The 22,296-nt window shown below is 39.2% G+C and overlaps 1 protein-coding gene and 1 pseudogene across 1 annotated transcript in view; both read left to right on the forward strand.

Moving 5' to 3' along the window:
• CNST (consortin, connexin sorting protein) overlaps positions 1–22,296 on the forward strand; it is a 53,878-nt gene that overhangs the window by 15,391 nt on the left and 16,191 nt on the right. Inside the window, exons 6-11 of the mRNA XM_075707596.1 lie at positions 5,311–5,516; positions 15,416–15,446; positions 18,001–18,087; positions 18,554–18,668; positions 21,212–21,233; positions 21,402–21,498. Of these exons, the coding sequence (XP_075563711.1) occupies positions 5,311–5,516; positions 15,416–15,446; positions 18,001–18,087; positions 18,554–18,668; positions 21,212–21,233; positions 21,402–21,498 (558 nt within the window). The remainder of the gene's footprint in view (positions 1–5,310; positions 5,517–15,415; positions 15,447–18,000; positions 18,088–18,553; positions 18,669–21,211; positions 21,234–21,401; positions 21,499–22,296) is intronic.
• LOC142593162 (uncharacterized) lies at positions 8,280–10,795 on the forward strand (annotated as a pseudogene).

Raw genomic sequence — 22,296 nt, forward strand, 5'->3', positions numbered from 1 at the left:
TTGACTCATAGCTAAAGAAGAGATTTATGAATCTTCTTCTCTTTCCCTACAAGCAAACCTGTTAGGGTCACTGTTAAATGTTGCCGTTCTAGAAAAGATGACATTTGACTTAAAAAGCCCTGTTGTTCATATTCCTTCTCTTGCTAGTGACTAAAGCAATGAACCTGGAATATGGAAAACTACATTTTACTTAATTTTATTTATTTGGGACTTGCTCAGCAGAAGATTGGTGATCATTAGAGAGGCCAATCTTCTGCTCTGGACATATGTTTTTACTTTAGAAGAATGAGTGAGTATGTGCACTTGCAATGGGTTTGAAGCCCTCTAAATATTTGCTTACAAAGTGTAATAGTTGTAAGTATTTGATTATTATGTTTCTGTATATGCTTGGAATGTGTGGGAGCTAGAATTATCCTAGCTCCTACAATCAGTAGACTGGAATGTGAGATTAAAAATCACTGTATCTGGTTGAAGATTCACCTAGTTCAACATCCTTCCCCTGACAGTGGCCAGTAGAGGATGGGTAGGTGAGAGTATAAGGACAAGGCAAAGAGATAGTCATTTGTTTGTGTGTTCTCCTTGCCATCAGCAGTTATCCATTCAGGACTTGCCCAAGTGGGAACTGATAGACTGTGATAGCTTACAGTGAATTTGTCACCTGACTTGCAGTTGCTTTTGAGTCCATTTCGGTGTCCTGGCGTAAGTAGTTCCAAGATTTCACCTATGCATTGTTTGAAGAAGTGCCTCCTTTTAGCTGCCTTGATGCTGCAGTAGATGTATTAGAGTGAATTGACAACTCTATAGCTTCCCGCTTCCCAAATTTCTCTCACGTTCTTTTTGTATACTAATAATGTTTTGAATAGACTATGATTTTATCTGTTTAAGGAGCACATTGGTGATCAAAGAAGTAATGTAAATTGAAATTGACAAATTTAAACTTTGGTGATTATTCATACTTGGATTCCTTGTAATGAACTAACTTTAGTGCAGTAGAGACAGTGATTCATGAACTGTCATCTGCTTCAATGTATTTTTGTAAATGTGGACTTCAAATTATCCCTGTTCTCTGAAAATAATTTAATCTTTTTCCAAAAGATCAGTCCTGGCATAACTAGTAACTTAATATTGTAAAATGACAGCGTGTAATTCCTTAATGTAGTATAGCACGGTGACTTGCACTTAATATTTTTTCCCCCAAGTTAAATTCTGCAACATAAGCTTTTCCTGTAAATTATTCAACTTATTTCTTGAAGCAGCTTGAAGGTAGGAGAAGAAAGTGGAGTGGTTGGGATGGATTTGGTGTTGCAGCAAATGAAATATATGAACATAAACTAGTCAAATTATATGAAAATTCAAGCAATGTTATTTTATTTAGGGTTCTGTGCCACACTAAACAAGATTTTGAGCTTGCTCAGTTAGAGCTATATCTTTGCCGCCAACACTCCTGTCATAAAATCTCTTCCCTTAAAAATGAAATATTTTTTTTAAATACTTGTTGGTTTTTTTGGTGGTGTGTTTTGGTTTTTTTTTTTTTAAAAAAGTTCTTGAATTAATCAGTCTGAACCAGCTTTCTGGTATTGAGTACCAAAGAATGTTTAAAAAAAAAAAGAGACTACCATATGTTTTCTGTACTAGAAACTTCTTAGCTAGTGACTTAAGCTAATGCTACTCAATGTGAAAATTAATATTCAATTAAAAAACAGAGGACAATATCCATAACTTGATAGCAAATGCCTCATACTTGCACCTCTGACTCATTCTCATATACTTGCAGTGCTGATAAAACAAAAAAAGGTGAAACATTGAAAAATGCATTTGTCATTTTTATTCACAAGGTCTGTCAAAATTGGATCTTTTATGCAAACATGGGGCTGCTTCTGTGAACACTTAGGGAAATTTTGAGAAAGTTTGCTTCTCCCCATGTCTTAGGAAACACTGGCAAACCCAACTGGGCATAGAAGATGTCAGCTGAAACCTCTGTGAGTCTGGCAGAGCAGAAACTTGAACCCAGCTCTCTGCTATGTTCCTAATGAGTGCTCTGGCCATTGGAGAGTTGGTATCTTCTGTGTTTTTTCACATTTATTGTCATAAAGGCTTTAGTTCCATTCTGGTATGGAAACAAATACCAATGTATGGAGTAAATAATGCTTTGCAACGTGAAAAAACTTAATCCTGTCTTCTTAAAATACCAGAAATATATGTAAGGTACCCATCTTTACTAAAAAAAAAAAAAAAAATCTGCTTTGGACAGTAAGATTGATTGATTCGAGGATAGCATTACATTGTGGTTTGACCTCAGCCAGCAACTAAGTACCACACAGCTGCTCACTCACTCCCCTCCCCTTCCCCGCCCCCCCCCCCCCCCCCCCCCCCAGGGGATGGGGTCAAGAATCAGGAAGGGTAAAAGTGAGAAAACTTGTGGGTTGAGATAGAGACAGTTTAATAAGTAAAGCAAAAGCCACGCACACAAGCAAAGCGAAACAAGGAATTAATTTAGTACTTCCCATGGGCAGGCAGGTGTTCAGCCATCTTCAGGAAAGCAGGGTTCCATCACGCGTAATGGTTACTTGGGAAGACAAACACCATCACTCCAAATGTACCCCCTTCCTTCTTTTTCTCCCCAACTTTATATGCTGAGCATGATGTCATATGGTATGGAACATCCCTTTGGTCAGTTGGGGTCAGCTGTCCCAGCTGTGTCACCTGCCAGCTTCTTGTGCACCCCCAGCCTACTCGCTGGTGGGGTGGTGTGAGAAGCAGAAAAGGCCTTGACTCTGTGTAAGCACTGCTCAGCAGTAACTAAAATATCCCTGTGTTATCAACACTGTTTCCAGCACAAATCCAAAACGTAGCCCCATATGAGCTACTATGAAGAAAATTAACTTTATCCCAGCCAAAACCAGCACACGTTACTAAGTGTTACAGCCTTAGGAAAAGTTCTTGGTTATAGTGCTACTAAGGCGCAAATGCTGTCTTGTGTTTAAGACAGAACCAGGCAGAATTAACCTGAATGGCTGTTAAGGCCTTGCTTCAGAATCAGGGGAGTAATTAGAGGGCAGAATTTGATTCTGAGTGAGTGATGGCTCAACTATATATAGGAATAATATGCAGTTTATAAACTATATGTTAGCAACAGTACTACAGTAACATTAAAATGAAGGATTTTCATGATAGTTGCTATTGAGCATGTTTCAGTCAATGTACATGTTTTGATAGGACAGGTAATTGTTAACTCTTTAATAAAGTGCAGTTTGAAGTGACTTTTTTTTTCCCCTGAGAGAAAAGGTTTGCCAGAATATGTGGACCCTCTTTTCTGATTTCATGATCATGTGCTGAACAGAAAGCTATATTTTTAAAGAACAGCCTTAATTCCATCTCTAAAAGTACTTCCTGGTTTGTATCTTGCATGCAGTTATGTCTCTTGTTGCTTTTGGCTCACAGCAAGCCCAAATAAATACTGGAACAGCAGAGACATGCATTAATATTGAAAAAGCAATGTTAAGTTACACCCATATTTTGTCTGGCAGTAAGCCCTATGAAAATAGCCACCCACAGAGATTATTAGTACTCCTGACCTGGATAGTTTACTTAAAAGAGTTTAAAAGAATGAAAAATAGAATGCTGGAGCCTTCGGTGGACAAGGTAATGCCTTTCTTAAGCCCTAAATCTTAAACCTGAATCATCATAATAGGGTTTCAGTTGCATTGAACACAAGGGGGTCTGAAATATGCTGAGTGCCCAAGCTGTAGAAACAGTCAAAGTGTGATGGTTACTTGAAACAGTGCCCCCACCTGTCCTGCTTTTAAATGATAACATGATTTTCAGAAAATGGGTGTAGCTGGGGAAGAGTAGCATACTTGTCATAACTTGAGTTTATAGAATTTTTTTGTGCACCTTTCAGTGGCCAAATTCTGTAAATTGTTTAAAAAAACTATGGGATTTTTTTTAAGTTCCGTCCTATGTAAATGTAACAAATACAATATTGGCTTATGAAAAAAAAATTGTTCATTAATTGGTGGAATAAGCTCTAGTTTTCTGGTTAGTCCTAAGACTGTGTGTTATAGGAAGCATCACTTATTGCTTTTATCCTCTGATCTTCGTGTGAGAAACTGGTCCAGTCTGTATATGGGTAGTTGATTTCTCCCACTACTACTGCCTGCTCTACGCTTCTTCCCTAATCTCATTTAACATCTCCTGATAACTATCATATTTGTGATCAGCAATATGCTACAGACACTGCATTTCTAACAATAAAATGTGGGATTTGCACACAAAGTTTTTCCTGTAATACGCTTGTACTGTTATGCTTTATGTTATCCTTCATATATGTTGCCAGTCCTCCACCTGCATGTCTGACTTTTTTCACTTCTATAAAATTGGAGAGAGGCAACAGTGGACTGCCAGGGAATGTACCATGGAGAACCTACTTTTCTGCCTAGCAAGAAGTTCTGGAGGCTAAATTCAGTTTACCCATCCTCATGTCATTGTTACCAACGTAGATCACCTCTACTGGCGCATTCCCTGGACTCTCAAATAAACTATCCAATTATCTAGGGGGGGTCTTCCTTTTCACTCAGCAGGACAGTCCCCCTGGACATCTGTCCCACACGAGTCCCACACAACAGAGTCCCCCACTGTCACCAACTGCTTCTTTCTATTCTTTAAGATCCTGTCACTGTGAGGAGCCACTGTGTTATCATCTGAAGAACAGGTCAAATTGTCCTTCCTCCTTCTCTCTCTGCCCTCCCTTCCCCACGACATCTCCCTGTGCAAGGTCCTTGGCAGGAGTGAAGAGACAAACTGACAGCCTCATTCACACTCTCCTCACCTACCTTCTTTTTGCCCTTTTTGAGCAAAACTGTTGCAAACAACCCTGCTTTCTGTCTCTGCTGTATTACAATTCAGTCTTAACATAGAAGTTTGTCCACTTGGATCTAAGTATTGATTTTTTAGCTGAAACTGTAACACCAGTCACAACACTTCTTATTTTACGTCATTCTGGTCTCTTATTAATAACTCTGTAGAACAGTTTAGACTAGGTGGTTTTTTTTTTTCCCAAGTTAAAGTCAGATCCCAGTTAGAAGTGTACAAAATAGCTGATGTATTGTACTGTGTTTTTTTTTGGGTAGGTGAGCTGACACTGAGACAGACCTATCACAACTAATTTTGACAAGACCAGTATTTTAATTTTTTGCAGGGGTGTTATTTAAGATACTAGGGTTTTATTCATAGCTTTTGCATTGAAATTTCCTAAAAAAGCAACTTGATGTATTTTTTGAATCCTAACCTAAGTACTTGTTCTTTTTAAAGGAGTTCCTACAGTGGGAACCACAGCAATCAAGGAGGAAAATACTCTTATTAAAGATACAGATTCTGTGCATGCTGGAGGTGCTGTTGAAGCAAATGAAAACTTTCACCAAAAAGAACAAAACCAAACGTTGCGGTCTCTTTTCTCTTTGCTCCGTGAAGAGGTTGAGCAGATGGATTCAATGATACTTCCCCTGTGTCTCCATCAGGTACTTCCTATGATTCTAGGGTGTTGCACACAATTTTGGTTTTGTTTGAGACCTTTATTCGTTAGGAAAAAATGCATTAATTCAACATATATTTATATCTGCACAGGGTATTTTGATATATAACAGGTGGTCAAGGCAAATAGCTCCTCTAAGGTCTTCTAATATATGTTAAATTATAAATTGCCTTGAAGGTATATTCTGCAGTTAAAGGAGACTCTTAAGGATAGGTTTTCTAATTCCCCGAGTGATGAAATTCTAGTTTGGCAGGAAGATTTCGGAAAATCGCTCTTCAACATACTTTAAATATGGTTTGTAAGACACTGGTATAGATACAAGACAGCTGATGTCTAAATAACATTTTAAATCTGGAATTATTTTTACTGTTGCAGACTTCTTTCTAGCATGAATTTCACGCATGAATGCTAAGATTCAAGGATTCTTAGTGTATACTTTTTTTTATAGTATACCCACAAGACCACAGGAAATACTGTGTAATTTGAAAAGCAATCTTTTTTTATTAACTGGCCAATATGTTTTTCTTTCTGGAGATTATGATGCAAGATTAATATGTTGATAGAACTTGACGCGGTATTAATTTATAATTTAGCTGTGTCAGACTAACAGTGGACTAGAAGATTTTTTTTATTTGGCTGTAGTGTCTAATATGGGCTATATATAGATACTATATAGCATCTGATTTGACTTAGTTGCATTATCTTTATTGTGGAAAATTGGATGGTTGTGATATTTTAAACTGTGATTACACTCCTGCATTTGTATTCTCTTTTATATAAATAAATGATTATATTTAAGAGGTTTCTCTTTAGTATTGCATATAGATAGTATAGATAATTTACACTTGTATAGAATTTAAAATTTTTTTTCTTAATCTGTGTTTGAGTGAAGATATTTGATATTGTTCCTTAACTTATTTGAAACTTAGCATTAGGGTTAACCATTTGTACTTTTAGCCATGCCAAATTTGGTTGTCGTGCATGAGTCAGTACAAAGGTCTGTTTTGGAAAACAACACAGGGCAAAAGCTTCAAAACACTTTACAAACACTACGGAGTGTCATCGAACATGATGGAGGTGAAATCTGTTTGCTGCTTTTTAGATGAGGAAGCCAAACCCTAAGGGTAACAACCTGTTGAAAGTCATACAGGAACTGAGATAGAACTGAGAACAGAATCTGTATTTCCGGATTCAAACATGTAATCAAACACCATCTCTTTTTTTCCTAAGAAATATCAAGCATTTTGAATAGAGTGTTTGAAAGAAAGCTAACAGAACTTACAATGATCATAACGCACTTTTTAATCTGGGGAAAAAACAAAGGATTTTAAAGATAGCGTTCATGTTTTCATGTTAAATGAGTCTATTAAGAATTTTTTTTTCTTTTCCAGTGGATTAATCTTTCATCTTCAGTCTTTTTTTCAGATTGCTAATACAGCCTGCCAGTAACTTTCTTTTATGCCAAGTCTAGCAAATACTCTTCTATCACATTCTCTTTTTATTCTGTGCGACAAAATTCAATGTAAAATAAAGAGCTATGTCAGATGTTCTGGAGTATTAACAATCCATGTTGTTAGTGGGAAGGCTGTATTAAATATTTAAAGGCTGTGGCATATTAGCGGCTGTTCTAAGCGTTAACTTTCAATTAAAATAGGATGTAAATTTTTTCCTGTCTTGAATGGGATTCATGTGATTTGTTTAGCATTTGTTACAGAATCTAAGAAGTACTTGTATATAAAACATAGATAATAGAGCTTTGGCAGCTCCAGAAATCCTCAGGAGACTACTGTGGATAACAGACAAAATGTGCAAATAGCGAGCCTTAGAAGTCACTTACCAAGCTCTTTTGGAGGTGTTGGGCTCAGAATAGTCTAGTGGTTAGTAATTGTGAGGGACGAAACGGCTGGAAATTTGTCTCAAAGCTTGCCCACGTGAAGCTGGCAGGACCTTGCAGGAAAGTGTGCGAGGTGTCGCCCGCTCACGCAGCAGCAAGGACAGCGGCGAGGCCGTGGTAAGAGCCTGCTCGGAGCAGACGGTTGGCTGTGGGCGCATGCACGCGATCAGCGCGTGAGACCCCGGGCATAGCGGGGCTCAGAGACGCGGGCTACGTGCCGTTGCCCTGGGCAAGTGGGATGCGAGGGAGTTCCACACAAGCGTGAAGTTGTTGCCTCAGGCACGCAGCCTAGAAAAGACCCCCACCCCAGACCCCCGTGTGATCACCCGCCACCGAAGACCTTGGTGTGATTCACCCACCACTGAAGGCCCCAGAAGCACGGATCCTCAGGATGCCACGGATCCATGGTGGTGACTGTTTGCGCTTTCCTATCCCAAGCTCTTGCTTAATTTTCCTCTCTTGTTTTCCTTCCTTCTCTGTCGCTATTTTTCTGTCTTCTCTGAGTGGTTAATGAATGGGTGCACTTAGGACATCTGACCTCGTTTGTGTCTTAATCTCGCTCGAAGGGATCGAACCTGAAATGAGAGGTCGGTCTAGCCACCCCTAGCCCCCCAGACTCATCTGAGGCCGGTTAGAACGCAAGGGGACCCTCCTCTCATCAAAATCGGATCGTAACATACTTTTAATTGGCATCACGGACAGGATCCCTCGAAGTGAGAATGTCGTGTTGTCCACTCGTTCTTGTTTCACCTTGCTGTGAGACCTCCCAGGAAAGAATAGGGGGTGGGACAGTGTGAAGTGTTCGAAACTTAAGTGGTGCCTTCCTGGGACGACTGCCCCCTCTTTATTTCAGATATGAGTGACGAAGTAACTGCCCCTAAGGGCAAGGAGGTTCTGTTCGATTTTTTGGGCAAGTATAATGCCCAGCCTTCTGTGCCCGGCATGGATTGGGCACAGAACAATTGGCACAATTTGCAGAGTGTTGTAGACCGAATGGTTGCTCTGCAGGAGGACGCTTGGGTCGCTCCGGGAAAGGGAAAGTGTTATTTGTGCTGTTCTCAGCGCCAGCCTAGCGGCGGCAGTGAAACCAGAAGACCGCTGTCGTGCCGCTGAATCTCAGACCATAGAATGTCTCCAAACCCTGGTTCAAACCCTGCAGGGACAAGTTGGCGAATTAAAAAAAAAAAAAAAAAAAATTGGAAGAGGAAAAGGACCAGGTTAAAATTTTATGAGCTGCTCCTAAGGAGCAACTCCTTGTGAATGCCATCCTTGAGGAGGCACCCCCCCAAACTATTTACCCTATTAATGACCTGCAGGCAGCGAGAGAAAAATTAGAGAGATCAGAACCATCCTCGCTGCGACCCTTAGTTAAACCCGAATACGGTTATGAAGATGAGCAGGACCATTTTCCCCAAGTTACAACTAAAGAAATCCCCTACACTGCCACTGAATTGGCAAAATTGAAAAAGGATTTTGGCCGAACCCCAAAGGAATCAGAGACGGACTATGTGTGGAGAGTGTCACTATCAGGAGGGGATCAGATTTTGCTCAGTGAAAGGGAGGCAGAAGGATATTGGGGGCCAGGAGTATTTTTAACTACTGGAGACCACCGAGCCTCCTGGTCTCTAACCCAGCGAGCGGCTTATTGGGCAGGGGGATCGAACCCCCTGGAAAGGGGGGATCCTCTCGCAATTATGGGAACCATTGATCAGTTGGTGGGAAGTGTGCAGAAAGCAGCTTGCCTACAAATGATGTATGATAGGAAATTAGAACCTAGGCAGGAATCCCCGATGCTGATGCCAGTGGATACCGAGCGAATGACTCCCCTTATAAGGGGACTTCCCGACTCTAAAACCAATTGGGATTCAAATACAGGGAAAAATACAGGCAGCTTTAGAGGGATTTGCTCCCAATCAGCCTCGCCAACCCCCAGATAGGAAACTGTGGACTTGGAGTGAAGTAGCCCAAGAGTTAAGCAATTATGGGTGCAAATATGGTCCTTTTGGCCCTCCAACCACCAGAAATCTAAGGCGGACTGAAGTTTGAATGGTCCCACACTCTGGAGGCACAAAAAAGCCACCCCTTGTAAAACCATCTGGCGGGAGGGACTTTCCAAACAAGCGCAATAGCTTGTGGGCAAAGGGCCGGCAAAAGGGTATCCCACGTGACCTAATGGATGGGCTGCCAACAGACAAGTTAGAGAGGCTGGTGATGGGGTGGCCTGATAAACCAGTAAATAGGGAAGCAGACTTTAAAGGTGCCATTACCTGTAGTACCCTTTCTGAGATTGATGCCTTAGGAATAAGTGTCTCCCGACACAGCGGGAAACTAGATCCTTCGCCCTCTGATGGTGAGCTGGGGGGTGAAGGTAGGACATACATTAGGTGGCTCACCAAAAACAATTGGGGAGATTTATTTATCACCGGGATTGTAGGGCCAAAATGAGTCCCGGTCACCTTTCTGATAGATACTGGAGCACAGATTTTGGCCATTAAAACAAAAGATGCCACTAGCTGTGGGATTTTCCCTTCAAAGAAAGAAGTATTTGTAGTAGATGCATTTAGTAAGGTTCAGCCACAGGCAATGGCTAGAGTTGGCCTGCACTTGCCTGGGGAAGAAACCAAAATCGAAACAACTATGGTAGTGGGAGACTTCCCACTTAACCTCTTGGGACGTGACGTATTGAAAGCGAGAATCTGGATTGACAACAACGGGAGGCAGTGGTTGTTTGGTTCTCAGGCACTTGATGTCTGGCTGCTACAAGCTGCACCGCCTCTCCCTCCCTCAAAAATTACTAATGTCAAACCTTACCATTAGGAGCTAGAGAGGGAATAACACCCGTATTAGAGGATTTAAAGGGGCAGTGCATCGTGATCCCGGCCCACTCCCCCTTTAATTCCCCAGTGTGGCCAGTACGGAAACCCAACGGCAAGTGGAGATTAACTGTGGATTACCGCAGACTTAATGCAAATACCGGTCCATTAACAGCTGCAGTACCAAATATTGCTGAGCTTATAGCCACTGTACAGGAGCAAGCCCACCCAATTATGGCCATGGTAGATGTGAAGGATATGTTCTTTATGGTTCCCCTGCAGCCTGAGGACCAGGATCGTTTTGCTTTTACCTGGGAAGGGCAGCAGTTCACTTTTACCCAACTCCCACAGGGATACAAGCACTCCCCCACGCTAGCACATCGTGCTCTGGCACGAGAGCTGGAGCTGGTTCAGGTAGAGAAGGGGGTTTGCATCTATCAGTATGTAGATGACATTCTTGTGGGAGGGAGGGAGATAGAAGGGGTTCGGAGTACTCAAAATAATATAATTTCCCACCTAGAGAGTTTGGGACTGACTATTCTTCCCAAGAAAATATGAACACCCTCACACAAAGTAAAATTCTTAGGGATTTGGTGGAGGGAAGGAATGACATGTATCCCACTAGACACTCTTTGTTCGCGAGATCAGATTAAATTGCCAACATCAAAAAAGGAATTGCAACATGTGCTAGGGTTACTTGTGTTTCTAACCTTGTCTAACACCGGTTCGTACGAACAGAGAGCATCTTTCTTTTTCCTTTGAGGTAAATGCCGTGAACTGCAACTAAAGGAACAAAAACCATATGCTTAATATTCTTGTTAATTGTTTTGTTAGTATTCATAGCATATCTGTTCTACTACCGTCAGTAATGTTTTGGTCCTTGTTTTCCTTTTGGTTGGCCACCATCCTAACCTTTAATAGCCAGAGAACCTCCTGTACCCGCCTTTTCAATTCATTCTGGTAGAATGAGTTTATAATGTTAGGTCAACAAGTGGCTGAATCATTTAATCTTACAAGCTCTTGGGCATGTGGAGGACCCTTTGGTCTGGCAAGCTGGCCTTGGGTAGCCACGTCAGTATCACTGAAATGGTTGGTGAGTAGTTTTACTGAGGTGAAGAAAGGCAAAACCTGGGAGAACCCAAACAACCCACCCTGGCACATACACTTTCCAGAAAAGGGCAAATATTGTTTAGCTAGAGTGCAAAAAAATGGCTCCTTTGTGGGAAACCTTTGTGGGAAATAGTACCTGTGAATGGGTATATCCAAATATATCTGTGGATCAAGCTACTTCATATTATGCCTGGGTAAACAATGACACAGGACACTTAGGTTGGTTTTCCAGATTTTGGACTCTTATACCTAACAGAACTCGGTGTAATCTTGTAGGCCACAATTGTACTTGGGAGCAGAAAGCAGGAGCTTATAACTGCAAATATTGTTATCAAATAAATTGGTCTCTTTGGAAAACAATTTGGGAATACCTCTGCGGAGATTTATTAGCTTGTTGTGTGAACACTACAAAGGAAAAGTTGTATTGTTGTGCTAATAGGGATCCTTTTGGTTTGGAACCTACTCCGTATTTTGACCTGTCGCCAGGCGAGGAACATTGGAGAGGCCCTTTCTCAAATGGTTGCGTTGCCCTAAAGGGACACTATTGGATTTGTGGACACCACGCATACAAATCGCTACCTGCAAACTGGTCAGGAGTATGTTATGTTGGGGTGATCCGCCCGTTATTTTTCTTACTTCCAGAAACAAACGGTAACCATTTAGGTGTTAAAGTATATGAAGATTTAATTAAGGAAAAACGATCTATTGACACCACTTGAACTAGCGGAAGCAGCCAGTTGTGGGGGAAAGACAACTGGACCCCTCAACGTATCATACAACGTTATGGACCTGCAACATGGAACCCCAATGAGCTGATCAGTGGTGCTCGAGAACCCATTTATAATTTAACCGAGCTACCAAAATGCGTATGGCAATTTTTCAACATCACATGGTTCTCGACTACCTACTGGCTGAAGAAGGAGGTGTTTGTGGCAAACTTAATGATTCTAACTGTTGCTTAAAAATTGATGACAATGGAAAAGTTGTGAAACAGATCACATCTGAAATACAGAAGTTAGCCCACGTCCCTGTCCGAATGTGGGAAGGCTGGAACCTAGAAGTGTTCTCATGGCTCCTGGGCAGCCCGTGGGTTAAACGTTTTTTGTTCTACCTGTTATGTGGTTTATCAATGTTATTATTTTTGCCATGTATAATTCAATTTGTAACTGCCCCTTTGCAAATTGTCTAGATGCTCTTTTCTGACCTTTTCTAAACAGCTACTCTTTTTCGTAACCATCCATGGATCCTGAAGAAGCAACCTTTGAGCCACGGGGTGGTGTGAGGGACAAAATGGCTGGACATTTGTCTCAAAGCTTGCCCACATGAAGCTGGCAGGACCTTGCAGGAAAGTGTGCGGGGTGTCGCCCGCTCACGCAGCAGCAAGGACAGCGGCGAGGCCGTGGTAAGAGCCTGCTCGGAGCAGACGGTTGGTTGTGGGCGCGTGCACGCGATTGGTGCATGAAGACCCCAGGCGTAGCGGGGCTCAGAGACGCGGGCTACGTGCCGTCGCCCTGGGCAAGCAGGATGCGAGGGAGTTCTGCGCAAGCGTGAAGTTGTTGCCTCAGGCACGCAGCCTAGAAAAGACCCCCACCCCAGACCCCCGTGTGATCACCCGCCACCGAAGACCTTGGTGTGATTCACCCACCACTGAAGGCCCCAGAAGCACGGATCCTCAGGATGCCACGGATCCATGGTGGTGACTGTTTGCGCTTTCCTATCCCAAGCTCTTGCTTAATTTTCCTCTCTTGTTTTCCTTCCTTCTCTGTCGCTATTTTTCTGTCTTCTCTGAGTGGTTAATGAATGGGTGCACTTAGGACATCTGACCTCGTTTGTGTCTTAATCTCGCTCGAAGGGATCGAACCTGAAATGAGAGGTCGGTCTAGCCGCCCCTAGCCCCCCAGACTCATCTGAGGCCGGTTAGAACGCAAGGGGACCCTCCTCTCATCAAAATCGGATCATAACAGTAATAAAGCTGAGAGCCAAGAATATGCAATTTGTAATCTATACTCCTCTAACAAGTTGCTGTCTTTTTTGAGCAGTCATCTTTAGACTTTTACAGAAGTGCCCACTTCTTAAGCTCTTCAAATTATGAGTGTCTACATTGATATGCCCCAAAGATTTTGAGACTGAATGTTTGTGTGCTCCCACAGAAGTCATTGGAGTATCAGCTATGACGTGTCTCAACCTGAATGTTCAGGTATCTCAGGGTACCTGCAATTACTGGACATGTTTTGCAAGCATGGCCCTTGCCACACCATGCATGGCAAATAGGAAGACTGCCAACATTCACTGTCCCTGAAGACTGATTAGTTAATGGTTGTAAGGGTCACTGATACTGTAGAGTTCTGTGGAACACAATATTTTTACTTCAGAGGTTTATATTTTTTATATGTCATTGCATTTACAAACAAAGGCTTTCTAGGAATGCCTGCCCAGTTTTCTAGCAGGCACAAATAAGTTGTTGTTGTTGCAGATCTCAAAGACTATTTGTCTACAGGGACGAATTGGAAGAAAAATGTTTCAGTTACCACATTAGCTTTTTCTATACAGTGTTACACCTTTTCCTTTCCAGGTATCAGCTCTATCTTTTCTATAATACTCCCCACCAACAACTCAAAGTGAAATTTTGATTCTGATTAGAAACATGCTCATTTTCTGACTGTCTTTGGATACTTGCTTTCTCTGAGCTGGTTGCATGGACTTTAGTGCAATGGTGTCTTTGCCCTTTTAGTCCAAGAAATAATCCTTTATGCCAGTTCTGGGGCATGGGGGGGAACAACAAAAAACAAACCAACTGAAAAAATCATACCTTTATTTGATTAACAGATGTATTTTTTCTAACTGGCATCTTGACTTTTCTTCTGGAAGTTCTGCCACTTCCATGCTTGTAATCTTGGCTTTGAAATAGCTGATTGAAAGCAAAAGCATCATTAGGAAGAGGATAGTAAATCTATTTCAGTAGTCTGCAATTGAAATATCTAGCTTTGATACAGCAATAACTTGGTATACTGGAACATAATTTTCTCTTACATTTGCATGCCCATGTTGATTTATACCCAGCTTCTCAGTGTATAAACCCTCGGTGAGTGTATATTTACTGTTCCTTTTTGCAGTGATCTGTTAAAGATAGGTGTTTTAAAATTACCCAGCCGGAGTGAAGTTGGTTTTTAAGATGTTGCAGCTAGACATGTTGAATGCTTAGGCGTAGAGATCCCTTGTTCAATTCCTAGCCATTGGCTAAGATGGCAGCTGTTACAGCAGTATTTAATGTCAGCTTACACATTTTGTTAAGCTAGAAGTGCTGGAGATTGACCTAGGTGTTCAAGTACTTTATATGTAGTCCATCTTATGTTTGATTTTCCTAGTCCTCAGTAACTGCCTTGGAATGATTTTTGTTCTCTATATTAAACCTTTTTAGCACTTTGAGCTCTAAGTTTAACAGGGAAAGTTTGCTTATTTCTCAGGTCAACTCCCTGGTATTTCTTTGTTTTGATATATCTGTATTAACATCCATCTAATACAACAAGTCTTGATGCTGTGATAGGTGGTATTTTTAGTGCCTTTTATGCAAAGATTGTTCTTTTCTCATCTGTCAGGAAACATCCATTTTTCCATTTTATCACATTGCACTGTAACGCTTGGGAGAGCTCAGCAATGATCTTAATGTGGTCAAATATAGGGAAACAGTGGTCAGTAACCAAATTCAAACTCTTCAACTCATATCAGTAAACACAGTACTTCTGTTCGAGGACATTTTAAAACTTTCTGGTATGATCATTAAAAAAGTTTCTGAAATAACTTTTGTTGTAACAAGATAAAACCCAACTAACATTTGTGCAAATCCATTTGTGTGAGAGGAATTAACGTTTCTTTGTTGTCTGATATTCTTTTTAAACATCTTTCCTAGAATAAGAATACAAGTATTTAGTCTGAACCTTTATATTTTACCCAAACTAAATATGAACCTGCAAAACAGATGTTTAAAACTATGATTAAAAGTTCATATTATATCCTTACCACTGTCATGAAAATTACAGAATCCTAATTTTTCTTTTTTTACTTTTGCAGATAGCTGAGACCTATTTTCAAGAGGAGGAATGTATCCTTTTACTTGTAGAAATTGTTACACAATATTAAAATAATTTGGCATGGTAAAACATAAGACAAATGCTTTACTGTTGGCTCACAGGCTGTGGGTCAGGATTAAAAAGAAGTGAACAGCCATAATTTACCCATGAGTGAATATACAATATGTTAGCAAGTCCTTCTTAATCAGACAGCTGGAATATGAGTTAAGTAACAAATCCACTTCCAAAAGCTGTACTGATACAATCATTAATAGTTGTGCACAAACAAGGAAGTAAGAAAATATTTTCAAATAATTTCTGTTTTTATAGGATAAGTTCTGTTCTAAGTATTAGTAACTGGGAATATATCCAATCTAGATAGGGTATGTGTTCTATTGTATCAAATAGGGGACTGTTACAATAAGAACAAAGTTAACAGTTGATTAGAACATGTACTACAAGTGTCTAGATTAGAATAAAAATACCAAACACGCTGAGCTAAGGGAGATCAGCAACCTGCAAACAATAGGCACATGTTGTTTGGCAAATGCTAATTAGTCAAAATCGTATCAAGGTAGTTTCAGAAATGGTTGTAGGAAAATATGGGTAATTGCTTCTGGGAATAACTAGCTCAGTGGTCCAGTTTATTTTGATTTGTTCCTAGATAATACAAATAAGTTTGGTCAAAAAGTTATAATAGTTGAACTGCTGCTAATTACTTGGATATATTTCAGTAATTGTGGGAGAGAATAATCCTATTAAACCTTAAAGTGAAATTATATTTTTAGAAAAGGTGGACTGGGTTTTCCTCTGTTTGCTTTTAAGGGAAAATGATCAGACAATAAAAAGAGGAGGCAAGAGTGGTAAGCCCTTAAGGTATATGTGATTCACTAAGGTGCGTCATAAATTACAGAATCCGTGCATACAGATTATTTCTTTATTATGTAATTTGTTACAAACAAAATACAGCAAATAGGCAATTGTAATGGTTAAATAACAAAGCATAAGAAACCTGGAAAGGTATCCTTGAATCCTAGCCAAAATATATTAGCCTGTAGTACAAAACCCAAGAAATAATTGTCACAATATTATGAAAGCAATATATAAAATAAAATATCCATCACTGTCTTAGAAGACTGTACTTCTGTCTTGGTCATCCTAATTCAACAACATCCATCAGAAAATCCAAAACACACAGCACAATTTAAAAGCATGGAAAAATTCTGTAGTAAATTATGGCTCTGCAGGGGGAAATACAGTAAATTTAAATGCATTCAACAGTATGATAGAAAGACACTTTCTCTTTCATAGAAGTTGCTTTAATCAAAGGGCACTGTATTTAAAGCTGATCAAAGGAAGTATTTTTAATGCAATGTACACCTGATGTGTGGAATTCAACACCACTATATAATACATATTTATGAAGGATATCTCCTCTGTACTTGCAACCATGAGTTTCCTGAGGTTAATAAAGAACTTGATCGTGTTGCACTGTATTAATTATCCATGACAGGCATTTTAATTCATCCACTGTAGAATGCCATAATAAAAATAATTCAGGGTTTGTTGCTGTGAGGCAATGTAAGGCTATCTCTCTGATCTGTAATTCTGTTTCTAATAACAGATTTCTTGAAGGCGGGGAATATTCTTTCCATTAATATTGTTCATAAGCCATGCTATGTACATGTTGCATGAGGCTAACAAGAATAATGATTGTGTTTTTGTAATAATTACTCCAGTATTTTAATTAACATGAATAATGAAAAATATTTTTTCTATATTACTAAGAACCTCATTCATTGTACTTCTGTCCTCATTGTACTGTAGAATTAAATTTCAAATAGCTGGCAAAACATGGCTTTAAACAGAACAACTAACAACTCGGGCTTGATGGAACTAGAATTATCCCAACTATTACAAAATATATAACTATCAGTATACCTTTCTGAATATATTGATAACCCTAAGGGAGGGGAAAGCGTTCTTCGTATAGAAGAAAAGTAGGCAGAATCGTCAGAAAGAAGGCAAAAGATGAACTCAGCTGTCCAACAGTGTTGTGTACAATGGTTGAAAAGGAGGAGGGTATTTTTCGAAAGTTTGGGTTGGGGAAATTTTTTAAATACTGCCTCCAGCTGGTCAGTAGAAAGGAGCCATATTTTCAGTTAGTTATGGTTATTGGCATATAATTGTATTTTTTGAGAGAAACATGCTAGTATTTGTACAATTGTTTTGCTTTTTGTTCCCCAGAGATTTCATTTTCTGGTAAGAGTTGTCAGCATAATAACGTTTTACTCATTTCTTTCCTAGAAAAACTTTTGTTGGACTTAAGGCATGTGGGAAGAGGTGACTGCTGAAGAGAATAGGATTTTCATTTTTGGAACTCTTCTCAACTTATTTTACTTCTTGCTGTTTTCATGTCTGCTATTATTTCTTCCTTGCACAGAAATCTGGATGCTAGCCATTATTTTGATTCAATTATGTCAAATTTCAGGTACATAATGATTGTCTTTTCAAGTATGATGCCAAATGTAAATAAATCATAACGTGTCCATATATGTGTGCATTTTTCTTTAACCTTCCATTCAGATGAGAAGGCAATAAAGTTCATTCAGCTTGAACGACTGTATCATGAGCAGCTGCTTGCAAATCTTTCTCCCATACAGGAGCAGTGGGGTGAGTACAGGCTAAACTAATATGGTAGAAGAAAGAGTTAATTTGTTTTGTATTTCTAAATAGTATACATTTTGCCAGATTAAAAGTGTTACATAGCAAAAGCAGCATTTATATCAAAATTTCTCTGAGCTTGCTATGGGAAAAGTATTCCTGCTTTAGATTTCTTCTCACACATTTCATGAACATATGCAAATAGTTTTTCGCTTTTTATTCTATTAATTGAGACTTTGATCCCCAGTTGTTTTGAGCTTATTTTTGGTTTAGAGTTGGTGAATCTGATGTGATGAAAATAAAGTGTGTTGTGAAAAAATACAATGCTTTTTTGCATAGTCTGAAACAAGATTGTAGAGCATACACAGAAGAGTTGTCAATATTTCTCCATTAATTAGTTTCATGTATATGTTTTATGTTAAGCAAATACTACTTTTGTAATACTTCGGGTAAAAATTATTTTGATTTAATTTAGAAAGAAAATGGAAAACAGCAGTTCCTAGTCCAGTTAGAACACTGAGGAATTCCGCTGAAGAACTGAGCGGTGAAGAGCTGGAAAAGCTTACAAGAGTTTGCTCTTCGCATCAACAGTAAGTATAAGAAAATATTATTTTCCAGTACTAATGTGTTAGTGCAGCTGTTGTCTACTTGCCAGTATAGGTGTTTTAAAATAGTCAATGTCAAAATAAAAGTTGCATCCCGCTGACTTCAGTGAATTTGGTTATAAAGTGGTGGTTCTTTTTGATATGTCACTAAAATGTTTCCATTGCCATTGATTTTCACAATGTTTTAATATGGTTTGAGGAATGTACAGGGAGTAGATCTGAACTGTTTTCAGCAACTCATTAGTTTGCCAGAAATGGAGTTTTGAGTTTTAGTATTTTCAGCCAAAGTAAAAACTGAGTAGTGTTAATTTAGGAAGAGAGAGACTGTAGAACTGATGATGGTGCTTGTGTCTAACACCTATTGTTTTAATCATTGTTTTAAAACGCAATTGCCCGGCATCTCAGACTCCAGCACTCACATCTACCCTATAGGATTTTATTCCCAAATTTTCCACATTTTAGGACAATTCCCTAATGGTTTAAGTCATTCCTGTTATCTTCTGTTGATTTCATATAGGTTGCATAAACATTATGAAGCAGTGATTCTGTAGCTCCCTAGTGTAGCAGCATTCTGAAAAGCTGTGAAATCTTAGTTTGTACCTGCTTTGCCCGATTCATCGGCCTCCTGAATCAGTGTATCACAGCATCACAAACTTCTGCACAGTGCCTAGGTGCTCTTCTGGGTAGTAACACATACGGGATTGTACCCATCAGGAAGGAGAGGATCTGTTATTTCATGGGTGAACGCCCTACCTACTAGACATTGAGTTTAAGGGACAGATGGAAAAAAAAGTATGCCAGCTGCCACTGAAAAATGATCAGCCAATGACAATAAGGAAACTAACCACATTCAAAGGCCATGAAAAGACCAACCTGTGACAGGGGAGATGCTCTCAATCAGATGGGGAGAGAGAACTTTTTCAAATATGTTTGCATTGGCTTAGTCAGTCTGGATGTAACAAAAGCCAAAATGCTCCTGTGTTCATAGAGAGTATGATTTGGTTTCCGCATTTTTTTCTGGGTGACTGTACAGAAGTTTGAAAACACCCTGGCTGACTGCCAGGGATTGTTTATTTGTAGCCTGAATGCATTTGGGAGGGAGCGCCTGGACAGCGTACTCCTGTGTTTCCACAGGAGGAGGAGGCAGCGCTAGCAAGCACCGTAGCTGCATGTTTACATCCACAGCCTGCTGCTACTCAGAGATTGCATTCTGAGTGCCTGTAGGCTTCCTCAGCCTACATTTTCTTGCACAAGACCTTGCAAGCCCGCGGAAAGATTAAGATTCAAGTCTACTGTGATCTATATGCTGCAACTAGCAGCACCTCCCTGTTGCCACCTCAATTGTCACCTTGTTGAGAATAACTCTGCTTTCTCCTAATTCTTCTGTGCAGCCTTACTTCAAAATATAAAATTTCAGTTATGTAACATCATTCCCAGTTCTGAGAAACCCTGCAATTTGATAAAAATTAAGGCTTGTGTTTATTTGCCAAGATTAGTTCTCTGTATTTAATATTACTAATCTCCCAAACTCTCTAGGCAAAAGCCTATTTGCTTTTATTGTTTCATTTTTTTTTCCCCTGAGCTTTAATTTCAATTTATTTTGTAATTAAAATTGTACTTTAATTTTTAATGAATAACATGCAGGTCTGAGGACAATGTCAGCATTTTGCTTTTGTAATTGAAAGTAATGTAACTTTTTCTGATACTCAAGGTCTACAGCTACATACTGGACATGTTTGTTCTTAAAGATAGTTTTGAGTGTCCCTTATTTGAAGTTTAAATGGTAAAATTTAAAAGTCAATGCAACTTTTAAAACTTTTTGTTAGAGAGTATGAACATCAGTACTTTTCCCTCTTGTGTCTCCTACTTTTTTTTTTTTTTTAGTAGCTTTGAACAAAATGCTCAACATTTTATCTTTTTATCTTCCTGGCTGTACAAAAGGCTGCAAGACAGATTGTGCATGATAAAACACATGAATCTCTACACAGTTTGCAAAGTCCACACTGACTGTTAGCAGTGCTGTGACTCACCTGTGAATCCCAGTGGAATCAGTGGGAGCTGCTGTATCTTACAGTACCCAGAAAACGTGTCCCAGTGTAAACAGTCTGTGGAGACGGAACTATGTTTTGTGGGTTTTTCCCATTCTTCAATCTCTGTTATAGTGATCGGTATGTTTAATACTAGTAGATAGTGAGTCCTTACATGATTTTTAAAGTTGGTAGAGTTCCTTCTGAGCATAAAGTTTTACAGGAATTTAGACCACTTGATACATTGCAGTAAATTTTCTTTTGACTGCTTTCTCAATTAGGTGGAGCAATGTTTGGGCTAATTGGTCTTCTGATGATATTCACATATGGTACAGATCTGTGCTTGAAAGTATGCTAGCATGCTGACACTGTTTCAATGTAAGAAAAGTTCCGTGCTAATATTAGAGCAGAGCAAAGGCTTGTGAGATTCCAATGACATTTGTTATGAAGAATGTTGTTACTAAGTTGTTTAATTTATTCTTTTTTTCTTTATTGCTGCAGGCCACAGGCATACAAAAATAAGGTAAGCTGAATTCTGCTTTGTCAAAGATTGCTAATAAATATATTTTTAATATTATTAGATATAATCTTTCCAGTTTGGTATAGAAACTGTTTGAAGTTTGGATGTCTCAAAAAGTCGGTGATCCTGTTTAATTCCAAAAATTACAGGAAATACTATCATATTTTACAGCTAGTAGCTGCAGGAAATACATGGCAAAGCGGTTGTTCGCTTCAGTTAATGGAATCAAAAAATTTAAAGGAAAGAGAAGCTGCTGCTTTTAAATCAGGTATGTGTGTGTGTATGTACATGTGCATACGTTTGTTTTAATATTATACTGTAATGACATATTCCTATAAACACTATGAAGCTATTTCATTTGAAGCTGCACCATTTGTTGGATTCCCACAGATTCATCCATTTGTGCAAATTTTCATTTTTTTCATAACTGCACAATGGACGTACTATGCAATTTTAATTAGTCATTGATATTCAGAATTGTAATTAAAGTAATTCTAGCCTCCATCAAAAAAAGTCTTTTAAATGTGCATACATTTATAGCAGCCTACATAAGCTACAAAATTGTGTAAACCTAGAGATAAGATACATAATTTGTATGTATAAAATATAAAGTAAACAATCTGATGACAAATATTCTGAGTTGTGGCAATTCAGTATAGTTAACAGTAACTATTTTAAATTACATGCGATATACTGATTTTGAGACACATTTTTCTCTAACAGCACAGAAAATCAGGAAGCTTTTGGGTGGTCTTGAAGAGAAGAACAGACTTCAGTTAATTTTTTTCAGTACACACTTTTGTCAGCTTCATTTTCCTCCTCCTGCCTTGGGGCAGTGGCTGTTTTGTTTAATTTGTTAGAATTACTGGGTTGTTACAAAACATTTGCAGATTAACGAATTGTTAAAATGGAGACAGAGGGGAAAAGAGCATTGGTAGGCTACCAGACTGTGCTTTATCTCTCCTCTTTTTGAGCAAAATGTTTCTTATTTTGCCACTTTCCAGTTGCCAAAATTGGCCTAAACTGAGTACCTTTCTCAAAACCAGCTGGAATTTCTCACAAGATG

Source organism: Pelecanus crispus, chromosome 3 (assembly GCF_030463565.1).
Source record: "Pelecanus crispus isolate bPelCri1 chromosome 3, bPelCri1.pri, whole genome shotgun sequence".
Classification (NCBI taxonomy): domain Eukaryota; kingdom Metazoa; phylum Chordata; class Aves; order Pelecaniformes; family Pelecanidae; genus Pelecanus; species Pelecanus crispus.